The 26803-nt window shown below is 40.8% G+C and overlaps 1 protein-coding gene and 1 long non-coding RNA gene across 4 annotated transcripts in view; one reads left to right on the top strand and one right to left on the bottom strand.

Moving 5' to 3' along the window:
* LOC135174669 (uncharacterized) overlaps positions 1-16458 on the bottom strand; it is a 70059-nt gene extending 53601 nt beyond the window's left edge. For both annotated transcript variants that reach the window (XR_010302054.1, XR_010302053.1), the window contains exon 1: positions 16196-16458. This is a non-coding gene — a long non-coding RNA (uncharacterized LOC135174669). The remainder of the gene's footprint in view (positions 1-16195) is intronic.
* Positions 14719-26803, top strand: part of KCND2 (potassium voltage-gated channel subfamily D member 2) — a 306979-nt gene continuing 294894 nt past the window's right edge. The window contains exons 1-2 of one of the 2 annotated variants that reach the window (XM_064142052.1): positions 14719-14756; positions 16872-18039. In XM_064142052.1, the coding sequence (XP_063998122.1) occupies positions 16925-18039 (1115 nt within the window). In that variant the 5' untranslated portion in view covers positions 14719-14756; positions 16872-16924. Of the gene's footprint in view, positions 14757-15310; positions 15693-16871; positions 18040-26803 lie in introns of those variants that run through there. The other variant, XM_064142051.1, reaches the window with a different exon arrangement.

Genomic DNA, 26803 nt, shown 5'->3' with positions numbered 1-26803 from the left:
AATTGAAAGAGTAATGGTATAAAAAGAAAATACATAAATTTCAGCACTATCTTTTTTATAAAATCTCCATGCAGCAAGGGACTGCTGTGCACTAGATTAGCAGACTATACAGACTCTTGTCATTTGGTAGCTCCAAAACATTGACAGCATCTCATACCTAAAGTGTACAGCTGTTATAGTCACACAAAATTATCTTGATAATGAAGAAATCAAATATATACAAACAAGCAATATATAGATGTACGTATGTGTGTGTGTGCATATATATATATCACATATGTGTGTGCGAGTGTATTTACATATCTATGGAACACAAACCCTATGAGGAGAGGCTGAGGGAGCTGGGGGTGTGCAGCCTGGAGAAGAGGAGGCTCAGGGGGGATCTTATCGCTGTCTACAACTACCTGAAGGGACATTGTAGCCAGGGGGGCTGGCCTCATCTGCCAGGCAACCAGCAACAGAACAAGGGGACACAGTCTCAAGTTGTGCCAGGGAAAGTACAGGCTGGTTGTTAGGAGGAAGTTCTTCACAGAGAGAGTGATTGGCATTGGAATGGGCTGCCCAGGGAGGTGGTGGAGGCACTGTCCCTTGAGGTCTTCGAGAAAAGACTGGATGAGGCACTCGGTGCCATGGTCTAGTTGACTGGATAGGGCTGGGTGCTAGGTTGGAGTGGATGATGTTGGAGGTCTCTTCCAACCTGGTTGATTCTATGATTCTATGAAGTTGTGTCGGGGTAGGTATAGGCTGGATGTTAGGAGGAAGTTCTTGACAGAGAGAGTGATTTCCCATTGGAATGGGCTGCCCAGGGAGGTGGTGGAGTCACTGTCCCTTGAGGTCTTCAAGAAAAGACTGGATGAGGCACTCGGTGCCATGGTCTAGTTGACTGGCTAGGGCTGGGTGCTAGGTTGGACTGGATTATCTTGGAGGTCTCTTCCAACCTGGTTGATACTATGATTCTATGATTCTATGTACAGACACAGTTATATAAAATAGTTATTTTGCAGTAGTAGCTGATGTGTTTTGTGACACATGACAATCTTCTTTGTGACGTTAAATGCACACCAGTTTGCCTTCTCATCTGTTGCAGGCTGCCTAGTTTTCAGTTGGGCACTGTCTACGTATGCAGCCACAGATACAAAGTCAGTATGTGTGACATACTTTTCACCTGCCATGAAATGCTGAACTCCCTCCATCATTTTGTATGAACATGTTTAATTCATTTAGTTCTCACACAGGTACTCCAGAATAACTCAGTAAAATGTTTACTAGTAACAGTACTGGATTTAAAAGCAATAAAAACGAGTCTCCTTCCAGAAGCTTTTTTACATGCTATAGGTTCTAGATTTGTAACCTATAGCACAGGATGAGGGATCAAAATTATATCTGAGGTTCTTCATTTGAGCCTCTGATTTGACTTCTCTGTATTGACATCTGGAACAAAACCAATTAGATATATAATTTAATCCTATCAAAGATTATTGTAGTTTCACTTTTTCTACCGTGTTAAATGCATGGAAGCTTCATGCAATAGCATATGACTAACAGTGATGATGACACAGAAGGGATGCTGATGTAAGGTATATGATATAAACATCTTTGCAGCACATTAGTAGATTATTTCACTTGTGAGGCCATATTTCACTTTTCAGTCCATGACCTTCTGTATATCTTACAGAGAAGTACTTTAAGGATGTCTTTCTCACAGAACAACCTTTGATGGCAAAGAACTTTACAGATATCTCATAAAAATCTCTTGGCATGTGTTTTCCCATTATTCTTAAAAACATTAAGAGTAAAGAAGGATATACTGGAAGGTAAGATCCAGTTGCTTGCCTTTCTCTATCAACAACAAAAGGAGTTTAGCACACTAAGAGTGCTATTCTTAAATATAGGTGAGATACATCTGACCTTGCAATGTGCCTCTGTGGGGCTGATTCTTTCCTAACACTGAATTACACTTGATGCTGCTAACAGTCTTCACTTTAACCTTGCACATGAAATGCACCCATCACCCTATGCATTATCACAGTATCACAGTATCACAGTATCATCAGGGTTGGAAGAGACCTCAAATTGCCAATACTTGTATATGCTAAATACCTAAAGGCTCACCAGAAACTAATTCAGTAGTTCTTGCATAAGACACAGTGCTAAATATTAGTAGGATTTCCTATTGCCACTAGTAATAAGAGCTGTTCTTTACAGTTATTAGTAAACCTGGTGGGTTTTTTGGTCATAAGTATTTTCCTGAACAATAAAGTAAGGCAATCCTTTTCTGTTAGATATAAGTGTACCATTAATGGCAGGCAACAGCACACGGGCAAGAGTGCATAATTTTTACAATTTATGCTTAGATGATATCCTAGATTCTACATATTTAGCCTACTTTAATCACTGTGGGAGATGTAAGTAAGCATATAAGATTACAAATTAATCTTACTTACACAGTAGGAGAAAAGATTTTATGTCAAGGAGTAAGAGTTACAGAATTACAATCAGAACCCTTATTAGCTTATTACATGTATTAGTCATACTGTAAAACATTAAGTACTCAGTCAGTACAAAAATAGAGCTAAACGGTGTCCAAGACACAAGTAGGTTTACATATAACAATTTAGAACCTAATGCAGATGTACTGGATGGCTTTTTAGGGTCAGAATACTTGTTGAAGGGTGTAACATTAATCATATATGCAATTACTGAGAGGATCAACACCTAAATATATATTATCTTTCCCAATTATAGACTTAACTGTTCAGTATAGCAGAGAGCTGCAAGGTAAGCATGTACATTTTATTTCAAATGTTTCAATATGGATTTTCCAATTGGCTACTCTACCTTGCAGGTTTCTTTCTGAAGGCAACATTCCAATTGGCTACTCTACCTTGCAGGTTTCTTTCTGAAGGCAACATTCCAATTGGCTACTCTACCTTGCAGGTTTCTTTCTGAAGGCAACACTCTCTGTAAACATGTTCATTGCTGTCTACAACTACCTGAAGGGGCATTGTAGCCAGGTGGGGGGTGGCCTCTTCTCCCAGAAAACCACCAATAGAACAAGGGGACACAGTCTCAAGTTGTGCCAGGGAAAGTATAGGCTGGATGTTAGGAGGAAGTTCTTGCCAGAGAGAGTGATTGGCATTGGAATGGGCTGCCCAGGGAGGTGGTGGAGGCACCGTCCCTGGAGGTCTCCAAGAAAAGACTGGATGAGGCACTTAGTGCCATGGTCTAGTTGATTGGATGGGGCTGGGGGATAGGTTGGACTGGATGATCTTGGAGGTGTCTTCCAACCTGATTGATTCTATGATTCATGCTTACACATGGATCCTTACATAAAATATCACAAATTTTAAAATCAGGCCTTGTTCCTTCAGCAGGACTTCTGTACTGGACATCCCTGTGCCCACATAAAAGCCTCCTGAAGATTGTAGCACTTGGAGGGATGACAAAGTTTGCATTAACTATCACTACAAACTCAAACCCAGAGGATATAAATCTAAGTTTTCACTTTATCAGAGAAAATCATAGCACAGCCTAAATTATTCAGTGAGTTTTCAAAAGTTTACAGAAAACAGTAAATTTGTGGTTTATAACATTTTAGTGCCATGGCCTGGTTGACTGGATAGGGCTGGGTGATAGGTTGGACTGGATGAACTTGGAGGTCTCTTCCAACCTGGTTGATTCTATGATTCTATAATCAGGGTTAAAATAACTTTTAATAGCGTTGGCTGAAAGGGGAAATCTGAAAGTCTGTTTGCTTACATTTCCTAAGACATTTTTACTGATCTGATTTTTTGCTTTGCTAAATGCCAAAATTAGGGAAAATTAGGAAAGCAATGTAAACACTCCAAATGAAATATTAGGAAACTAAGGAAAAACAAACAAAGAAAAAAAATCCATTTATTTGCAGTACTACCAACCATAAATCCTTTTATTTGAAAAGCTAGCAGTTTGTCCAACACAAAACAAACAAAAAAGCCCAAAACAAAACCCAGAATAAAATAGCAGTAAACTATCTTTATACAGTTTTACAGATCAAGTCTAAAATGACATTTCCAAAAGAGTGTTTGCATGTACAACTTTTTCCTTTGGTTATTTCTATTTTGCTTAGATTCAAGATATTTACATTCCACCAAACTAAATAGTGAACTATCTGTTTTTTGCAATATGACTGGATTTTGAGATTTCTTGAAAGGTTGGGTGCATTTAACTGTGTTTTAGCTTTCAGTGGGTAATCATAGAACCATAGAATCATAGAATCAACCAGGTTGGAAGAGACCTCCAAGATCATCCAGTCCAACCTAGCACCCAGCCCTAGCCAATCAACCAGACCATGGCACTAAGTGCCTCAGCCAGGCTTTTCTTGAAGACCCCCAGGGACAGTGACTCCACCACCTCCCTGGGCAGCCCATTCCAATGGGAAATCACTCTCTCTGGGAAGAACTTCCTCCTAACATCCAGCCTGTGCTTCTCTTGAACAGGACTGGGTCCAGCACTGATCCTTGGGGAACACCACTAGTGACTGGCTGCCAACTGGATGTGGCACCATTCACCACCACTCTCTGGGCTCTGCCATCCAGCCAGTTCTTGACCCAGCACAGAGTGAATCTGTCCAAGCCATGAGCTAACAGCTTGGCTAGGAGCTTCTTAGGAGATTATGAATTCAGGAGAAAGGCAAGCACACCTACAATTATGCCCTCATCTTAAAAAAAATTCTTAGTTTCTTTTAGTCAAATAAAAAAAAGGAGAAAATTTAGAGAAGTTAAAGTGCTTCTTTAATAATGGAAAGATTTCTTCAGTGATACAAATAATATTAACCATTAATTACACCTTTGAAATAATTACTTTTATAATACACCAGCAAAAGCAAAAGTATTAAAATTCTTCTCTCAGTTACACGAATTTAAATCCTACTCAATCAGCTTCTGTGACTTTAATCAGAAGTGCAACAGTGTAAACAGGAGTGAATGTGGCTTGCAATAGTAAAATCGCTCCTTGATGAATATTTCTACTTAATAATGCATGCAGAATGTGGACTCTGATCATTGTGAAGTGTTTAATATATGGCAAATTAATTCTGGGAAAATTGTTATAATTAAGTTACACAATCATTTTTAGAGGGATTTTTTACTGCAAGTATAATTTTGGGTTAGTTTCGTTGTATTTTAAATGTTAAAATGCTAGATACTTTCACCTGGTGCAGCTTTTCCTGAATACCATGCATATATATTAATTTAAAAGATAATTATCTTGTGAGGTATTACACCAATTTAATGACTGCAACATTAACATGTATAATTTAAACATTGATCAAAAAAAAGTCAAACCATTTGATGCTGATTAAAAAGAGCTATTTGCACATAGGCAGTTGCATTCTGAGCTGTAACGTTACCCATGTGGCAGCATAATGAAAAATAGCTACAAAACTCACATAGATGTTCTTCCTGGTGGTGCTAAAGTTTACAGAAATTATGAACAAGGGCTTAAATTTAACAAAGATGACACATTGTGGTGTTTTTTGGGTGGTAGAATAAGACCTTAGGAGGTACTAAAGATTCTTAGGATGTCTCAGCCATTTCATAGAAGCACAGTATCACAGTATCACAGTATCATCAGGGTTGGAAGAGACATCACAGATCATCAAGTCCAACCCTTTACCACAGAGCTCAAGGCTACACCATGGCACCAAGTGCCACATCCAATCCTGCCTTTGAACAGCCCCAGGGACGGCAAGGAGGTGTCTGGCCTGTCACTAGTGGTGTTCCCCAGGGGTCAGTGCTGGGCACAGTCCTGTTCAATATCTTTATTGATGATCTGGATGAGGGGATTGAGTCCAGCATCACTAAGTTTGCAGATGACACCAAGCTCGGAGCAGCTGTTGATCTGTTGGAAGGTAGGAGAGCCCTGCAGAGGGACCTGGACAGGCTGGATGGGTGGGCAGAGGACAACAGGATGAGATTGAACATGGCCAAGTGCAGGGTTCTGCACTTTGGCCACAACAACCCCAAGCAGCGCTATAGGCTGGGGACTGAGTGGCTGGAGAGCAGCCGGGAAGAAAGGGACCTGGGGGTGCTGGTGGATAGTAGCTGAAGATGAGCCAGCAGTGTGCCCAGGTGGCCAAGAGAGCCAATGGCATCCTGGCCTGCATCAGGAACAGTGTGGCCAGCAGGACAAGGGAGGTTATTCTGCCCCTGTACTCAGCACTGGTCAGGTCACACCTTGAGTGCTGTGTCCAGTTCTGGGCCCCTCAATTCAAGAGAGATGTTGAGGTGCTGGAACATGTCCAGAGAAGGGCAACAAAGCTGGTGAGGGGCCTGGAGCACAAACCCTATGAGGAGAGGCTGAGGGAGCTGAGGTTGTTTAGCCTGGAGAAGAGGAGGCTCAGGGGGGACCTCATTGCTGTCTACAACTACCTGAAGGGAGGTTGTAGCCAGGTGGGGGGTGGCCTCTTCTCCCAGGCAACCAGCAATAGAACAAGGGGACACAGTCTCAAGTTGTGCCAGGGGAAGTATAGGCTGGATGTTAGGAGGAAGTTCTTCCCAGAGAGAGTGATTGGCACTGGAATGGGCTGCCCAGGGGGGTGGTGGAGGCACCGTCCCTGGAGGTGTTCAGAAAAAGCCTGGATGAGGCACTTGGTGCCATGGTCTAGTTGACTGGCTAGGGCTGGGTGCTAGGTTGGAGTGGATGATCTTGGAGGTCTCTTCCAATCTGTTTGATTCTATGATTCTATGAATTAACATATCAAAATGAAGAGAGATGGCAATTTGTAGCATAATTTTCTAGGTAACTGAGTGAATTCCCAAACTGGAGTGAAAGCAATCGCTTTGTGTGTCAGCCTGCCTGTCAAACTCACAGTAATCCTTGAACGTCTAAAGATGAGCATCTTTTACAATTTGATGAGAACTGGGAAGTGGATGGAGAAAAGACACCCTACTATTATTTGCTGAGAAAGAGGCTAATGAGATCACCCTTTCTCAGTCAGGAGGGAAACCAGACATCATTAGTTATGGTGCACACAGTATTATCCATTTTTAACGAGCTTTCCATGCTGTGTTATCTTCTGTCCTAATTGCTATAACTAGGGGATGAATTAGAAGAGTATGATATGGGGTTTGGAAGGACTGGTGCCCCATCTAGACAACACTTCCATTCAGTATAACAAATAAAATCAGATGACCAAACTAACTGTGAATTATATGATTGTTTTACAGAGGCTGATGAGAGCAGAGCAGAAGCAGCAAATGGATTTTGACCCATGACACAACTCTCATTGATTCTGGAATCCTGAGCTACAGAAGTCTTTTCAAGCTCTTTCTTCTAACAAAGCTGTATTTACAGAAACTTTCCTACTGCTGGTGTTTCAGACTTCTGCCTTCTATTGATTTAACATGAGTTAGATTGAACTGATTTTACTATTTTTTCAAATTAGCATGATGTATGTCAAATAACTGGACTGTAATTGTTGTAGTCTTGAGGCTTTTTAATGTTATATAGCAGTTATTTCAAGTAACTAAGCAATGCTACATACACAATCAGAAGGCAACAAGAGATCTGGCATTGTGGTAATTTTGTTCCTTATTATCTTGCTTTCAGCAGATTAAGATTTAAATCACATATTTTCTTGCTATTTGATTTATGAACCACGACATCACAGCAAAATAATGTTTTTAATTGGTAAACAAAGACACCACCTCCTTATGAGGGAAATGTGACTTAACTGAAACATATTTCTTTTAACCTGAACAACAATAATGCTGTGCAAGTTGTCAGATCGCCTTAGCAGTGTTGCTTACAGCTGAATAACCTGTGCTAAAAACTGCCCTCCAGGTGAAGAAGTATTGTTTCTCAGGTATTAAAATATCTGTTTAACTTTGTGGTGAAGCTAAATAACTTATCTTTGTGACATATTTCTTTTGAAATCATGGAGAGCACCATGACCAGTAAACTTCAGACAGATTTCAATTGTAACTCTTCTAGCCTCTTATGTCCCAGAGGAATAAAACTTGGTTTAGACGTTAGGAAAAGAATTGTAGCTTTTCTGATTTTATTTTTCCATCTTGATATTTAAAATTAATATTAAAAGGTGCAGGAAATGTTTCACTTTCGTCAGCAGACTCTGAGACATTTTATTTCATCTTTTCTTCCTGTTGGACATTTGGACTCACCACAACAATGCCACCAGGAACACCAAAACCAAATTTTATTTGCTCCCTAAACTGGAGAAATGGCTTGCCACAAAGGAGTGCTTTCTCATTGCAGTTTATGCAATTAGAAAGCAATAAATAACATGAAAGAAGGTTTCTATTTCCTGTTCTGAACAGTGGTACAGGGGTTATTAGCAATTACAGTCATAGCAAATGCCCCTACAGGCAGCTTTCCAGATACTTTCAGGTTTGAAGTCACCAGCTTCATGCCAGCCTTGCCTGACCTCAGGTTTCTTCCTTTGCTAAGAGCTGGCTGGACTAAGAAAGTAATCTGTAATGCTAGATAATAACTTGATTCAATCTACTATTCATTTCTGAAAAAAAAATATTTGTCTGTGCTGGTGAATGATAAACTGGTTCTGTTAATTACATTTTTGCATATATTAATCCCTTTCATATAGGATTCCTATAAAGCCACTGAGGCACAAAATGGTGGAAGCCTTGCTGGAACTGAAATAAGTTATTAAAATTGGGTAGGATACATTTGCATTGAGTCTCAGTCAAAACCCCATCACCTCTCTTTGGGTACCCTCCATGTAAGATACTGAACAACAGAGCCAATCTAGGAACAAAGCAGTTCTAGAAAGGATTCACAGTAGAAAAGAGATGGGAGTAATTAGGCAAGGAGCCATTGATCCTTGTGAGGCTTTTGCAGGAAAAGATTAGTGTGGCTGACATCCAAACCCCACATTTCCTGGAATACAAAGAAAAAGGGAGTACGTCTAAAATGTTAAAGTTTGGACACAGATTGAAAGATTTCAGTGCTTTGAGTATGTATGTTATAGTTAAAAATTTAAAAGGAAGTTACATCAAACACTGGGAAGGAAAAAAAATAAATAATATTTTGGCTGCTAAATAATTTTACCATACAACTTGTTGCCTATGAGGCAAACAGCCTCTGAAGTGCAGCAAGCAGAGAAAGGTGTTGGGGGAAGTATAGGCTGGATGTTAGGAGGAAGGTCTTCACAGAGAGAGTGATTTCCCATTGGAGTGGGCTGCCCAGGGAGGTGGTGGAGTCACCATCCCTGGGGGTGTTCAAGAGAAGACTGGATGAGGCACTTAGTGCCATGGTCTAGTTGACTGGCTAGGGCTGGGGGATAGGTTGGACTGGATGGTATTGGAGGTCTCTTCCAACCTGGTTGATTCTATTCTATTCCATTCTATTCTATTCTATTCTATTCTATTCTATTCTATTCTATTCTATTCTATTCTATTCTATTCTATTCTATTCTATTCTATTCTAAAGGTCTGCTAGCAAAATATATATAAGAAGCTTAAAAAAATATAAAGGGCATCACATTTCATTGACAAAACCCATTACCAAGACTGAGGTAAGAAAAATCAGAATGGGTACTCTTGAAAAAAAAAGATTAGTTTTACCAATTTGCTTTGTTTATCTGCATTTTTCACTAATTTACCACAATTTCAAAATTCTGAACTATATTGTCAATCTTAATTAAAGATGAAGCAAATATAAACTTTTCCGTGTTTTACTGAGCCAACATTAGGCATCTATTCTATCAGGTAAAATCCCAACAGAACAAAGACTTCATAATTCCACTGAGCAAAACAATGATAATTTCACTGTCTAGATAACTTTTGCCACGTGTAAGTCAATACTTAAGTCTTGTAGGGTTAAAATCTTAAGAGAAGAAGACATTTTCTTCTGCAGTGTTCTTTGTATTCTTTGAATCTGGAAGCTACTGAAATGTAAACTAAGTTAATTCTTATCTTGACCCCTTTTTGTGGACACTTTTGAGAAGGAAAAGAACTTGATTTGAAAATTGAAAGGCTCAGGCTTTCCAAGATTGTGCAAATGTGTCCTCTAAGACTTTGTAACCACCTTGGTGGAGTCTGTCTAATCTGTGGTTACAGCAGGCCACAGATGTCCCTTTCAGCTATACTTTCTGTGAATCAATCAGTTCTTGTTTAGCTGATCTTGCAGCTCTCTTTGATAAAACATTTCCAGGCAAGTTCCTTTCCTGTTGAAATCGAAATTCCCATCTAATTTACCCTTTCCACTGCTGTAAGACTGGAAAACTTACTGAATAATTTTGGTTTAATAAGCAAAGTAGGATTTAGTACACTAACTAAAATGACCCAGACTTGTAAATTTTATCTATGTTTTAACACATTTCAGTCCAAGTTTTCTCCTGAACCAAGAAGGAAGACATGAAGGAATGATAGTGACATAACCATGGACTGATAATTCTGTAGATACTGTCTGCATGCTTCAACATAGTCTTTATGTGCATTGCTTGTCAAGAACCAGTTTAGGTAAGTATTTTTAATCATGCCCAATGCATATTTTACCCAATGGCTCAAGCAAACAATGAGAGTCATGACAGACAAACAATGCACAGAAACAGGGCAAAGAGAAGCACCAAACTCTACCTACCTGAAAGAACCCACTATTGGAAGTGGCATGCTGTCATGCATGATGCAGATTTATCATAACTAAATGCTTCAATAGCACCTCACACTTCAGTATGAGGAGACAGCGTTTCTAACCCATGCTACACATTCTGAGAGGTTTTCTTTTTGGGTTGTTTTTCGGTTTCAAGTCCTCGTGGAGTTAAAGGTATCTGATGATACTGAAGATTCTACTTGTGACTAGAAATGGGGCTACCATGACACACAGTAAGTTTGACAAGGGGCATCCTTGTCAAAGAAGACTTCCCAAAGTGCTTCAGTGCAACCAGGATTATAAATTTTAGAGATTAATTAGTTTTCTACATTAATTCACTCTTCATTTATCTTTAAAAGGATGTGAACTTAAAGACACTCGAAGTCTAGAGTAGTTTTTCTATTGACTTAGCAGACAGGCTCAGGCTCTCCATCTCAGGATCATTCTGCCTAATTTTAAGTATCTAAGACTCCTAATTTAGAGACCACAGTCATCCCAGCCTAACTTTTATAGTTAGCAGATATCTGCATACACACACTGCAATTGTAGGTAGGATGGACTGGTCTCTGGAGATATTTCCTCAGTTGACTCTAGGAAGTCAGGGTGAGTAGCACATAGGACTGAAGATAAATTGGTTGAAAATTTTGCTCATTATATTGATGAAACAATTATTTCTTTGAAGATACTGTATGAGTCAAAAGACTAATTTAAAATGAGAAATACATATTTATCTGAAGTAAAGTTTGTAAGTTTTTTCTTGACTGTTTCACTGATGAGTAAAATATCACTAATGCGAATAGGAATTCCCAGAGCTTAACATGACTAATACATAGCTTAATAGAATTAATCTTTTATATACTATTTTGTACATCAAGAAAAACATATATCATTACTAAAACAGTATTTGTTGGTTTAGAGCAGATAAAGTACAAATATTTGAGATCAAATAAGCCTGTTATTTGGAAGTGTGTGAAGATTTCTTGAGATGATTCCAGGTACTGACTAAACCTCACTTAAGAAAAAAAACAACCGCAGCGCTGATAGTTCTGCCTTCCTATTCCATCCACTAAGTCTGCAATAAATGTATTAAAAACTCTTTCCCACAGAAATAATTGTGGGTTTTTAGGTTAATGATGGCTATACTAACTCTCAGATTGTCTTCAAAACTCAAAAGAAATGGTGCGCATTGTGCAGTTCTCCACAGTATGCTTTAAACCTTGACCGGTGAGAGGTCATTTTCTTCAAAGTCAACAGCAATCCATTTTTCCATATAGAAAGAAAGATGACAAGCACTTGCACTGCACAGTGACCTGAGCCTATTTTAGCAAACTCCCACAAAGATGACTTTTTTGTCTTTGGAAAATTATGCCCCTATCAAAAGCCTCCCACTTACTCTGCATGGTCTATAGTACAAAACCCACCTAGATTTAGACAAGAAGAATCCATGACAGCAAGGAAAGTGTAGGCTATGAAGATATATATTTGTGTTGACTGCATGTTTGACCAAAGTATTATTCTACTCGGTTGTATTACAAACATTTTCCTCTGCAAAACACATTCTTAATCTTGTGACCTGTTTTTTCAGTGAGGCCATGATCAGCCCACTAGAAATCCTCTATTAGACATTTTCTGCTTAGGTCTCAGGAATATTCTCTCTATTGAAATAAAAAAGCCTCAAAACAAAATACCAGAACTCCAAACTCTTTTTCTTAACCTGAAAAGCACTCAGACCTTTAAATAGGCAATACATAAGATATTTCTTGGTAGAAGAGGCGGATCAGTAAAATATTTTGCTAGTAATAACCAGAGTCGACATTGGAAGAATTTTTTTTGTATTTTTAAGAAATACAAGAAATCAAAAAGGCCTTTGCATTGACTAAAGAGAAATGTCAGATGTGTAGCTGAATCTTGAGCTTAAAGCTTACAAGGTGGCTTGAAATATTTGTAGCATGCGTTTCCCAAAAGGAAAGACCACTGGCTTAATACTAGGGGATGCAGTCAGCCTGTAAAGAAAATTATTTGGTTTAAATATTTCTAAAATATTAAAAAAAAATAAATGCATTAATATAAACTTATGCATCATAGCTGTTATCTTCTTTAATCCTTAGAGAGTTCTTTGTGCCTCATGACTTCAGGAAGAATTAAGAAATAGCTCATATTAGAGTCCACTGTGCATTCCCCTTAGTACCATGTTCTTCTTTTTCTACAATTACTAGGATTTATTTTCTTTGCTTGAAAATAGGATTTTTCTCTCATTTGAGTCTCTGCTACTTAATTCCTACTTGAAGTCATAATCCTCTCTGTCACATCACACCAATCTCTTGGTAGCTAATTCTGATGTCACAGGCAGGATTTTAACTTCAGAAGAACTGATTATTTAGGTACACTTTCTGTACAAGAACTCAGCCTTTCTGAAATCTACAGAGTAAGGAATACTGCAGTCAGTTTCAGGGCACTAAACTCAAGGCACAAGCTATTTGAGCTCCTCCTTATCAACTCTCAGTAGTGTATTCATGGACTTTCTGTCAGAATAAGGTAACATAGTATATTGCCTTTTCCTTCCAAGGTAGTGTCTGAAAGGCACCTCTCTCATACAACGTCGGTCCACAGCAATTTAAGGTGAGGTGACCATTTATGCCAAATAGTCAATGGTGTCAGAAAAGATGTTGAATGTGGACTGCTTTCAAATCTGAGATTTAACAGGCACAATCTTTGAACACTACCTGATACCCACTTGTCCAAATGTGCAGGGTTTATTTGGTTTCTTTTCCATTTTCTGATGCAATCTGCAAGTCTCTTAAAGAACTCTGATATTCCGAGAATCCAAGTGATTCTTAAATGGACCCACTCTCATTTCTCCAGAGAGGAAAAGGCCTTTGCTGCAAGTGAAGAGTTCTATTCTAGAAAAACTGCTAAGCAAAAAGCAGCTGTAAGCAGTTTGCTTTCTGTAAAAGTAGGTATGTTAAGAAATGAAAGCAGTTATTGACTAAAAAAAAAAATCTATAGCTGCAAATGAAACCCCTTTTGATTATTTGTCAGGAAAGGAAGTTTCGTATTATTGTCTCAGGGCTAAAATGACAGGCTCATAAATTTGGCTTTATTAATTGCTACAGGATTGTCTTTGTAACACCGAATAGAAACTCCTAATTCTTTTATATGGAAGAATATCTGCATGATTGAGAGCTCAGTTTACAGGGTCCAATGATCTTAAAGGTATTTTCCAATCTAGATGATTCCATGGGTCTATAATGTACTGAACATTTCAGCTGGGGAAAAAAAAACCCAACAACAAAACAACAAAACCAACAACCCATACACAACAAAACAACAAACAACTTCAGTAAAAACACTGAGAGCATGTATTTTATCAAGTCCTTTATTTCACACGACCTGAGTGACTGCTCCTCATCACAAGCCATCCTATGTTTGGGATGCTTAAACAATTAAGCATTTTGAAACTTTTTCAGTCCGTCCTTTCAGGTATCTCTTGTAGGAACAGACTGGAAACTACAGTACTGAGAGTGTTCCTATTTCTCATGGGAACATAAAGGGAATACATATAACGAAGTTGAGCATATTAAACTACAGAAGAGAGTAAACTCTCAAACTACACTGTGCATTTGGCTTATCTTTGTTTCGAGTTCCTTTGGCTGGTTGCTGGAATGGGAGGTTTGCACAGAAGACCTTCAAGTTATTAAGGATCCTATCTACTCCGTGATTCCTTCGGAAGCCTCCTATAACTCAAACGAAACAAGCGTGCGATAGGAGGAATACCTTTGCTAGCTTGCCGCGAGCTCTGTGAAGAAGACGTCGAGTGTTTTCAGCATCTTAAAACACACTAACTATTCCTCGTATGTATCGTAACGGGCGGCAGAGCACGAGAAATTACGTGTCTGCTCCGACCGCGAGTGCCGCGGAGCCATCAGCTCCCCCGAGAAACGCAGAAGCAAGCGACCCCGGGCGCGGCCCAGCGGGCGGCAGGCTGCTGGGGGCCCCTCGGTGGCACCCCGGCGCGGAGCTCACTTCCCGTCATCCACACGCCATCTAGCGACGGGAAAAGGGTGCTCGGCTTTGCGAGAGAGCAGAAAGGAGAGGAGAAGGAAAAGGCTCCCATACCCGTCCCAGCAATCTCGCCTTTCCCAAAGCTGGTAAGAGCCATTTGGATATTGCAGCGAGAACTCCGGAGTGGCTCGGGGCGGGCTGAGAGGAGCATCGCCACACTTCACTCCCACGCATTTCATGCCCCCCCCCCGCCCCCTCCCCCCCTTCGTGTAAATTGTCCCCCCTTTCCCTGAAAGGAGATAGCGCTCCCGAAAAATCCCCTAGATGCCTCACCTAAGCCATCTCTGCCGCCCGATCCCTACCCGTGACACCACTAACTCCAGAGTGTCTGTGCGGCGCTGCCAGCGGAGGGGTTGGACCGCTCGATCCCGGCCTCGCAGAGACACACACCCGCACACACAGGCACACACAGAGACACAGGCAAATACACAGGAGCTCCCCACTTGCCCTGCTGCCGCCAGAGCAGCCGCCGGCACACCCTTTGTTCCGCCGCCGGAACGATGCCCTCCTCGCCCGCCCCGTACTCTGCTCCGCCGTCGCCCGCCCCTGCGCCCCTAGTCCGCGAGCGGCGGCGCGGCAGGGCAGCATGGCCCGCCCGCCGCGGGGGAGGCAGCGGGAAGCACCCCCCCCGCCCTTGGCCGCGCCACGGCCTCGCCACTGCTGTCCGCAGCCCGCGGCAGCCCCGCGGCAGGGGCAGGGGCAGCGGCCGCAGCCGCGCCTGACGGCAGCCCCTCGCCGCAGGATCCGCGCCCCGAAAAGACGTGCTTCGCCGAGTTGCCAGGCGCGATTACGTTGGTTTTTTTCCCCCCACCCACCCCTTGAACTTGTTGCTTGGCGCTCGGTGGTGGCGGAGGGGTGGGGGTGGGGGAAAGCCTTATTATCGATGTCCCTTTGGATGCGATCAAGCTTTCTCAGGAGCGACTACTTCCCCGCCGTTCCCGGCGGGGCGCGGAGATCTAGCGCCAGAACCCGTATTTCCAAAAGTCTCTATGCAACTGAGCGCGCTCGCCAGACTTTCACAGGTAGGTGCCGCAGGCTGGGCACGTCCGGAGGGATGCGAGAGCAGAACCAGGGGAAGGGGTTTAGCTGAAGGAAACCGAGCGGGGGGTAGGGATGGTCCACCGCCGACCCGTTACAGAACCCTGCTCCCCAGCCCCGTGCCCGTCTCAGGGGCCCCCGCCCGCCCCGGCCTCCCCTGTCGCCAAGGAGCCCCTGCTCTGCTCCCACTCCACTGTCAGCTTTCCCGGGCTTCGCCCTTCGTCACCCGCTCGGCTCCTCTCGAGGATGCTCCGGGAATCACACCTTCGGTGCATCCAAAGCCCCCGCTCCTACCACCGCCAAAGCGCCTGTGGCTTTGCCCGACCCCACTCTCCTCGCCCTCCAGAACCCTTGTACATGCACCCATGTCCCGTCCCGGGGAGACTCCCCTCCGCCCGCTTCCTTCCTCTGACGTGCTCCTCCCTCGCGGCGCCCCTTCCCCGGCGCCCCTCTGCCCTTTAACGCATTTCCTACGCGGAGAACTTGCCTTAAAGTTTAATGCTGCCTCCCAGAGCTCCTCCCCCTGCCCCGCCGGCTCCCCCGGCCCTGAGCCGGGGTCAGGAGGAGTCCCCGAAGCGGCGACCAAGGTCAGGGAGAAGATTCTTCCCGCTGCTACTCCAGGGCTGCGGCTGAGGAGGGGGGAGCGACCCGCCCGGCCCTTCGCCTCCGCCCTGTCACGGCCAGCGGTCGGCGGCGCCGGGCGGCCCCGCTGCAGCCCGCCCGGGAAGGACTCCGCTGGCTACCGCGGCCCGGCTCTGGCAGCGGGTGGAGAAGCGAAGCGGAGGAGGGGCGGGGGGACCGACTGCATCGCGCGTGGAAGAAAATCTCCTTCCAGGTGGCTGCACCGCTGCACCAGAGCTAACAGCCAGCTCCTGGGGTTCGTGCTTTCTGGACCATTGCTTCCATCCAGGGGCCTCGCGTAGACCTTGTATTCAAAGGATCTGGCTGCTAGAGTAGCTGCTTTGGATGTGATGATTTCGAAGTGCTTAGATTTATTGTCCTAACTGGCTAACTAGCCCCTGGAAAAGATATTCTGGGATGAAAAAGGAGATGAAACAAAAAAGAAACAAGATGTTCTGCTAGTACTGGAAGTCGCAATAATGTTCAGGAATTTGGTTGTTTTGAAAATATATGAGTATTTCTATTTTTCTTCTCTGTTTTAGGACCAGAACTGTGTCTAGATTGACTCCCTTAGCTGTAGTACGTGTTTGGGACCATGGCAGCAGGAGTAGCAGCTTGGTTACCCTTTGCCAGGGCAGCAGCCATAGGATGGATGCCAGTGGCCACAGGTCCCATGCCAGCTGCTCCACGGCAGGAGAGGAAGCGAAGCCAGGACTCTCTGATTGTGCTGAATGTGAGTGGCATCCAGTTCCAGACATGGTTGGACACCTTAGAGCGCTACCCCGACACTCTGTTGGGCAGTTCAGAGAGGGATTTCTTCTACCACCCTGAGACACAGCAGTATTTTTTTGATCGGGACCCTGACATTTTCCGCCACATTCTTAACTTTTACCGTACTGGGAAGCTTCATTATCCCCGCCAGGAGTGCATCTCAGCTTATGATGAGGAGCTGGCTTTCTTTGGCATCATCCCTGAAATCATTGGCGACTGCTGTTATGAGGAGTACAAGGACAGGCGGCGTGAGAATGCTGAGCGCCTGCAGGATGATGCTGATCAGGATCATGCAACTGAGAGCTCTCTGCCTTCTATGACGGCTCGGCAGAGGATGTGGCGGGCCTTTGAAAACCCACACACCAGTACACTGGCTCTGGTCTTCTACTATGTCACTGGTTTCTTCATTGCTGTTTCTGTTATTGCCAATGTGGTGGAGACAGTGCCCTGTGGGGTGAGCCCGGGTCGCATCAAAGAGCTGCCCTGTGGAGAACGTTATGCTGTGGCTTTCTTTTGTCTGGATACTGCCTGTGTCATGATCTTCACAGTTGAGTATCTCTTACGTCTGTTGGCAGCTCCCAGTCGCTACAAATTTGTGCGCAGTGTCATGAGTATCATTGATGTGGTTGCCATTATGCCATATTACATTGGCCTGGTGATGACAGATAATGAGGATGTCAGTGGGGCTTTCGTGACACTACGAGTCTTTCGTGTCTTCAGGATCTTTAAGTTTTCCCGCCACTCACAGGGGCTGCGCATCCTGGGCTATACCCTAAAAAGTTGTGCCTCAGAGTTGGGCTTCCTCCTCTTCTCACTCACTATGGCCATCATAATCTTTGCCACAGTCATGTACTATGCAGAGAAAGGTTCATCAGCCAGCAAGTTCACCAGCATCCCTGCAGCCTTCTGGTACACCATTGTCACCATGACAACACTGGGGTAAGTGCAGCTGGTGTTTGGTTACAGCCAACATTTCAACAAGTGTATTGGCATGAATGGAAAATACTCAAGTTTAAGTGAAACGTTGCTAGGAAAAAACACAAAGAGTAAGTTTTTGTTACTGAGCTTTGTGAATACAACTCATCACTTCTTTCTAAACATTGTACACATGCAAGTGAGTTAAGTGTGTTGCTGGAGTTAAAATAGTACAAGGCCCAAAAGAGGAGACAAACTGAAAATGCAAACAGCAAAACAAAATAACCTCCTCTTGAAACTCTTTGGGTTTTTCCACAGTTTTCTCTAAAATTTTATTTGGTTTTGGAATATTTTGTGAATATCTCTGTGTTATCAGTGGATTTTCAGTAATGTGTTTGCTGTGACTTTTGGTAATGTGTCTGCTTGTTATAGTGTTGCTAAAGCAGTGATAATTATGAGGAGAACCCAGTGTGTGACCTTTTAATTTGATCACACACAGAATATGTGGGTCTGCCATTTTGTTTAGAAGCGACATATTGATGTAGAGTTACAGGCTTAGTTTGGTACTACAGAGTGGTTTGTTTTCATGAAAATAAACCGTAGGCAGATACCTTAATCTCCAAAACTATTCCTGATGTTATTTAAGACACTGCGTAAATTACCTTTGATTTCAATAGACCTGCAGCTTGTAAGTGACAAGTGTCAAGCTACGCTATCTGGTGTCATACCTTGAAAAACAGTCTGAGGATGTGTGAGACATGACAGGTGAAGCATATGTCTTAAAATATGATTATAGTGGCAATGTAAATTCTTCCAGAGAATTAGGAGTTAAAACCCACCATTGTTGACAGTAGAATCCCACACAGTTTAGAGGAAAGATGGGAGATGACCTTGTTTTATAAAGTCTCTGACACCAGAGTCAAATGGTATGAGCTGATTCTGAGCACCAAGCTATAAAACACATATGTCTGTGATTATAACAGGGATTTAGAAGATGACTTTTTGTCCTATTCTTAATCTTGAGTTGTAGAGTATCATCTATGAAACTGAACATTTGCTGATTCCATAGAAATTGTCTAGTCATTCAATAATGACATATACTAAAATACAAACTTTTTACTTCAGTGAAGACAAATCCCATAACTTTATTAATCAAATGTTTTGGCACATCTTGTTGGGACTGTTGAGATTTATGAAGCATGGATAACTTTTAACAAAATGAAACTGCATTATTAAATTGTTAGAAAGACGTTTATTTGCTGTATGCAGTTGTAATTTAGTTGGGAAGGGCACATATGAAATACAGAAAAGGATAAAGGGACTGTCTTATGCCAGCATTTTTTTTATACAGGGCTTTTATCTTCAGTGTGATATAACAAATGCATATAAATATAGTGCATTGTAAATATTTAATATCAATTGTAAGGGCAAGTTATGCTAAAAAGGAGTGACAAGAGCTTTGAGGATTTTAATCTGCTTTATAGGTTCCTGGTTTTTTTCTTTCTGGTTTTATTTTCTTCTGCTAGTGACAAACTGAAGGGACAAGTTAGCAGAAAGAAAAAGTTAGACGTGCTAAGAAGTTCTCTAGTCCTGTATTTTCTCATGCTGATACTTTTTGCCACGTACTTTTAGAACTGTGATGATTTCAACAAATTAGGTCTTAAGAATTCACCAATGCTTCGAATGTATAATCTTATTAGAGAAGAGCAGGAACTGGTTTGTGGTTTTTTAGTAACGAAAGTTGCTTTTTTTGGAGTGTTTTCAGTGTTATGGTCTGTTTGGGCAGTTCTTGTCCATGGTACTGAACATGCCTTCGTTTTATGGCCAGTTTGCCAGTGATAGTGATGCAGATCTGTTATGGATTTGACATGGGTATGATTTGTTTGTTTGTTTCAATAAAAAGAGGAGAGAAAGAAAAGGAAAAAGAAAAAAAACAGATAAATGTCTTTAGCAGCAGATTTTGAAGTATTCTGAGTAAAATCTTCACAAATACTGAGATTTGAACTTAATTTTATTTTTAAAAAGAGTTGAAAAGAACATACTCATGCTTGAGTCCTTATTTGAGATATCCTGCGCAGAGAATGTTTTGATCAGGTTGTGCAGAGGTCCAAAGTTTCACTCTCAGAAGTTCTGGTGTGATTTTAAGGTCAGACAGGCCACAAATTTGTGGGAAATCTTTAATCAGTGCATTAGATAGATGATGTTCTTTCACGATAACCATATAAAGATTATGTTTATTTGTTGAATATATATGCATGTTTTAAATTGAATTAACACAAAAGCTTTCAACTCTTCTTAGTTGATGGAGCAATTACACAAAAAGAGAAGGAAATTACAAGGAAAAACTGTAAGGGTCAGTGGAAGCTGAGTATTGCTACTTTTGCTCTGTGCTAAAGCTTCTCATCTATTTATTGATACAGAACTCTCACTTTGGTTTTTAATTTTAGCTTTCTCTGAATTAGGTCTACATAAATTGACTCTATATGAAAAACTGTCTTTTAGCATGAAACCTCGATGATGTCTCTAGGTTTTAAATGACAATAATAGACAGATTATGCAGAGTATTGCAAAAATGTATGAACACTAATACTGAATAACAGATTAGCATACAGTTGAGCTTTCCAGTCTTGGTGTCATTCTCATATTTTGCTAAATAGTAAGGTTATTGAGTGTGTGACCTTTACAATTTGAGCATTTACTACCTTGAAAGGAGAACTATATTTCTCAGTTCTGCATGATTGCTGAACAATTAAAATGTCTTTAAAATACATGGATTACATTTTTCTGCAGTGCCAGGGACTTCAAATATTACTTACTTTTAGCCTCCAAGGATATCCCAACTATTAACTTCTCTTGACTGCTCAACTCAAGTAGTACAGAGTTGTATGTAAGAGATGTTATATGAAAGAAATGAAAGAAAGAGAAGAAAGGAGGAAAGAAAGAGAGAGAGTGAAAAAAAGATAAAGAGAGAAAGATTAGTCTATACTAATGTGCACTCTGCTATAAGCAGCTGCCTGGTTTAAAATGTCAAATTAGTGTTTTATCAATATCAATTGTAGCAAAAGCAAATGCAAAGTAGGGACCAAGGACAAGAAGAGACAAGAGAATAAGACAGACATCACAAAGCAGTGTGTGCAGATTCAAGTTGAGAGTGCAAAACATAAGGGCTAGGGGCATAAAGGTCAAAAAACAGCCTAGTGTAAAACATGGCAGAGAGGATAGCTCAGGTTTATTGAACTGAGACTGGTAGACTTACTTGGGGGCTTGTGAATGCCTACACCCATAATGACACAGGTACATCATTTTCTGCTGTCACCTTATAACATGATAATCTGATAACTTTCCTTGTGCCCTGTCAGTAGCCAGCAAATGAGCTGGAAGATCTGGTAAGGTTTTGATGGTGTAAGGGTAAGCTGAGCAGAGCTATAATGTATTTTAAGTTTTATGAAGATACTATACTTTAAATAAGGAACATGGTGCTACTCTGTGACCAGTTCTGAAGCAATCTCATTGCTATATTAAACTTCTGTGTTTGTAAACTTTACATTGGGTGGCTTTGTCAAGTCAGACAATATGATGTAGATGAGCACAATAGAGAAAAGAAGGTTAAACACCAGACTATTAGTTTATATTTGCTTTTATTGCATAAATTAGAGATATGTCTTCCAGAAAATATAAAGCAACTACTGTTTTTCATTATTTGTTAATATAGCCCATAATGTATGAGAAATCTTGTCTAAGACAAATGCAATTCCCTGAAGACTCTATAACCAAACAGGTGACAGCAGAAAGCCTCAAACAATGAAGAGGGGAATAGGGCAATGCATTTAATTTTCCTGCTCATTCCATTGTCTCTCGTCTTCACTCTATTCCCATTTTTATTGCATCCATCTATGTTGTCTTTACTTTTCTTTCAACTACCACTTTTCATAGTCTTTCTGTTTGGGGATTTGTCTGATGGCTTAGCACTTTTCCTGTTAATGTTTGTATGAAGGCTCTTCTGGCGTTATTTTCCCTGCTTCTTTGTTCCAGATTCTTCATTTATCCTTCACCACTAGATCAAATCTTTCATTCATCATCACTGCCATTCATTTGACCTGAACTTTCCCTGTAACAAGGTTTTTTCCTGACATTTGTTTGATAGATTTTTTTTTTTCCTTATAAGCATCACAAAATTTCCGCAGCATCATTTTTTTTTCCTCCAAATGCCACTCGCATTATCTTGTTTTCCTTTTTGGACCACTGTGAGTACTTTTAGTTTATTATGGTCTCTGTGTGATATTTGGAAAACACACATCTCTTCAGAACTTTTATTAAAAAACAAATGAGTTCATTAAAATCTGGCAAAAGAACACAAAACTAGAACTCTTTGGGTTTTCAACAGTGTAATTAAAAGTTTACTGTTACAATGAATATTATGAAGGTAACAATTAGCAAAGTTGGAGTATTATTTTTGTATCTTGTAAGTACATATTGGTTCGTTAATTAACTTTGTGCTTAATATTTTCAACCTTATTGCAAACTGAATTCTTCTGGCTTTGTATTCTTGTATACAACCGAGTGAATTTTGTATTTTACAAGTATGTTTGATGTCTCAGTCTGTTTTCACAGCAGAGACATTTAGCCTGAATAAGAATACTATGTAGCAAAGGAAGGACAAAGTATAGTGTAATCATCTTCAAAGCACAGTATTAGATACTCAAAAAGGGGATCAGGGACAGTTTGTACTACTGAAAAGGGCCAAGTTGATGGCATTGAGAAAAAAAAAAAAAAGTTGTCTAATAAAAAGATTACTAAAACTGCATTGGGCAGTTGTTGGCTTGACAGAAAACAGGAGTCATATCATTATTTAGTTGTGCTAGGAACCAGCTTTTCTGTTGAAAAAACCCCTGAGGATCTCTTAGAGGAGCAGGAGTTAGCCTAGTTTACTCATTTTTCTTCAGCATGACTTTTCTTACTTCAGTTACGAAGAGCGTGAAGGTGATGCTTAACAAAAAAGTCTTTCTGCTCCTTTAGTGGGAACAAATGGAATTTTGTTTCTTTTTTGTTATGTGAATGAAGAATAAGAATGGTGAGACTGCTGTGGGCCAGATTGTAGCACAGAAATACACTGATTTAGTACAGAAGAACAACTCAGAGAGAAATCATGACTGGTGTCTGATCTGTTATTTGTGGCCTATCACTCAACTAATCCTCAGTGAATATTGTGATTTTAGTAAAGTCCTTAAGTGATCGAACTCAGGAAGTTCAGAGTCAGTGATTACAATCTCTGCTTGCCTCACATCATTGTGCCTCTGCCTAAGAAGAAATATTTGAAATATAAAAGTCATAAAAATCTATGAATACAGCATTGGAAATACTGCTATTGTGCAAAGAAAATCTGGAAATGGAAATCATTTCTGAATGTAGGAACTTATAAATACTATAGAAATAAAATGATGATCTGAAATGAGTTGAGAATATCTTGCAGCTTCAGGAAAATAATTAACTTTGCAGAGACTTGAAAGAAAGTCTAATGAACTACTCCTCTTATTTGATTTTTTACACCATTATAGTCCGCTGGCAGCAGTTCATAATTTGCATTATGGTAAGCTGATAAGAGAAAAATCTGATTCAGCAGATATTAAGTGGATAGATAGTTCAAAAAAAAAGACATGGAAATACAGAAACAAAGTTTAGATTCATGTTCCATCAGTTACCTGACAACAGAGTTGACCGTGATGGAAAAGTTTCTGTATACTTCTGTACCTATCCTTTTTTTCAAGCAATAGATGAGAACACAGTTTTTTTTCTAAGACTTAGTCTTTAAAACATTTTTTTCTGCATTCCTCATGCAGTGGAGGAAAGGTTTTTCAAATCATAGACAGTGCTGTGAAATGACAGCTTTGTGCTACCTTTCCCAGCACAGTAACAGTTACCATGCTTGTAGTCTGTCCCCTGTCACAATTAGTAGCCTACATTCTATCACTATTTCTTAATTACCTTTTTTTTTCCCCTGAAACATATTATTTTGATCTTTCTGTACCTGTGATTATACTTTATAATCCCCATGTTATATAGGAAAAGTTATGGCACTTGTTTTGGCTCAAATGAAAAATTTCACTGAAGTACACAAAGACCATAGACTTGGATAAGTGTGAAATGAGATGTTTTTGACTAGAGCACCTGACTGCAACAGGTGTAAGTGTTCAGCAGAAAAATAGTGTATAAAAATATATGCTGAGACATGAGCACCTATGAAGATCATATGACCAGTACCACCAACAAGCCCTAGAATATTTTAGCTTTATTACAAAAAAAAAAAATCAGCAAGATTCAGCTCTATTATAATTCATATGAGAGTGCACTCTTTTTCTCACATCATCATAGACACACCTTATGCATTATTAGAAGGCATATCTTAATGTACCCAGTCATTACTAGTGAGATCCTGCTACTGTCAGTTCAGATTCCATCAGTTAAGTGCATTTACAAAAGGTAATGAAACATTAAAAGACTGCTATCAATGTAAATACTTAAGATGCAAAGGTATTCCTCTTACAAGCAATTGCTCTCTTTGTGTATCTAGAAAAACAGTTTTCTTTCTTATATTCCACTTCACAATATTGTTCCTTACTTGTCTGCAGGTCTCCATCCTGAAAGCCCTTTGGTCCTGCATTGTTATGGAAAACAAGTTGCCTATAAACCTGCAAAAATGTTAACTAGTATGAATGAAGTCAGATTTTGCATACTTAAAGTATTTAGGTGTAGTACTTTGCATTTCATGCCTGATTCTCATTTTCATCCATGTTACTGCTTCCTTTGATCTAGTTGGCTTAACAGTGAAGTCAAGCCTTACAGACACAGAGATCTCTTGGGATTATTAGTTTATAGGAGTCAAACACTGCAGTGAAGATTATTTTAAAGTTATTTAAGTGTCTGGAGATGCAGATAGGCACCCGGCTTGAATTCTCAATAGAGGCTTAGGTGCTTAGAAACACAAAGGAGAAAGGTTGAAAGCTGGGAAGTAAGCTGGGAAACAGGGTACCTAGTCACCTTGGAAAACACAGCATTACGTGCACAAGAATAACTGCTAGGTTTAGTAGAGTACTGTGCTGACACTCTGGGTAAGTTCTACTCCTATCAGAATCAAATGAATCTTACAAGTGGATCTTGAAAGTACTAGAGTACAATATACCCTGTATTCACTGTAGAAGAAGATAGAGTGTTTCATGTGTGGTATTCTTAGGAAAGTGAAATAATAGCTCAAGAAAAAAAATTAACATAAATGAAAGATTAATGTAAAACATCCAAGGGACAAAATGTATTTTTTTTAATCTTAATTTTCCATCTCTGTGGTTTTCAAACCAAGAGTTCAGCACAGAAAGATATGTAAGCAGTGTGAGTTATGACATGCAGATGTTGTTAAATTGCTGAAAATGTTTTTAGAATCCAGATACAAAATTGTTAAAACCCAGCAGGTAGAAGATTTCATTTTTTCCAAGAAGCATTCAGCCTAAGGCTTTATTGGTTTCAGTAGGTCTGATATTTAGCTTCTATGCACTACATTTGTTAAGATGATGATGAATGGTAATAAAAAAGGTAAACTGTAATTCTCAATTTTGACCACTGCAATTCACCCTCTTCCCTGGTGCACTAGGAAATAGTTTCCTTCTGTCTCTTAATTTTTTAATTAATATTATTTGTAGACTTCAGTGGGCAGTTTAAGTAGTACTTTGCCTGCATTTTCTTTTTCTTTTTCTTTTTCTTTTTTTTTTTTTTTTTGTTTTCAGTGACTGAACTTTGTAAACATGATCTATAGCTCTGCCAGTTGACTTTTACCTTAACCTCTGCTCCTAAATGAGACATCTACAAAATACACATCCCTGGGGTTTTTTGTGATTCTTTGTATAAAAAGTCACTGTTTTGAGTTAAGCGTCTTGTATCAGTTCTGTTTGAGGAATCATAGAATCATAGAATCAACCAGGTTGGAAGAGACCTCCAAGATCAGCCAGTCCAACCTAGCACCCAGCCCTAGCCAGTCAACTAGACCATGGCACTAAGTGCCTCATCCAGGCTTTTCTTGAACACCTCCAGGGACGGTGACTCCACCACCTCCCTGGGCAGCCCATTCCAATGCCAATCACTCTCTCTGGGAAGAACTTCCTCCTAACATCCAGCCTGTACTTCCCCCGGCACAACTTGAGACTGTGTCCCCTTGTTCTATGGCTGGTTGCCTGGCAGAAGAGACCACCCCCCAGCTCGCTACAACCTCCCTTCAGGTAGTTGTAGACAGCAATGAGGTCGCCCCTGAGCCTCCTATTCTCCAGGCTAAACACCCCCAGCTCCCTCAGCCTCTCCTCATAGGGTTTGTGTTCCAGGCCCCTCACCAGCTTTGTTGCCCTTGTCTGGACACGTTCCAGCACCTCAACATCTCTCTTGAAGTGAGGAGCCTAGAACTGGACACAGTACTCAAGGTGTGGCCTGACCAGCTCTGATTACAGGGGAAGAATAACCTCCCTTGTCCTACTGGCCACACTGTTCCTGATCCAGGCCAGGATGCCATTGGCTCTCTTGGCCACCTGGGCACACTGCTGGCTCATCTTCAGCCTACTATCTATTAATACCCCCAGGTCCCTTTCCTCTTGGCTGCTTTCCAGCCACTCAGGAGACATTGTGATTTGTGAGTTAACTCTTAAAGAGATGTTGTCTAGCTGAGCTTTGTATTATCACTTGTGCTAAAGCTTCATATCAAAGATGAACATATGAAGTGGAAATCCTGATATTAAGAACATTTGTATACTTAAAA

This window comes from Pogoniulus pusillus, chromosome 4 (genome assembly GCF_015220805.1).
Source record: "Pogoniulus pusillus isolate bPogPus1 chromosome 4, bPogPus1.pri, whole genome shotgun sequence".
NCBI lineage: Eukaryota > Metazoa > Chordata > Aves > Piciformes > Lybiidae > Pogoniulus > Pogoniulus pusillus.
Note: the sequence above shows the minus strand (reverse complement) of the source record. Positions and strands in the feature narration are given on the sequence as shown.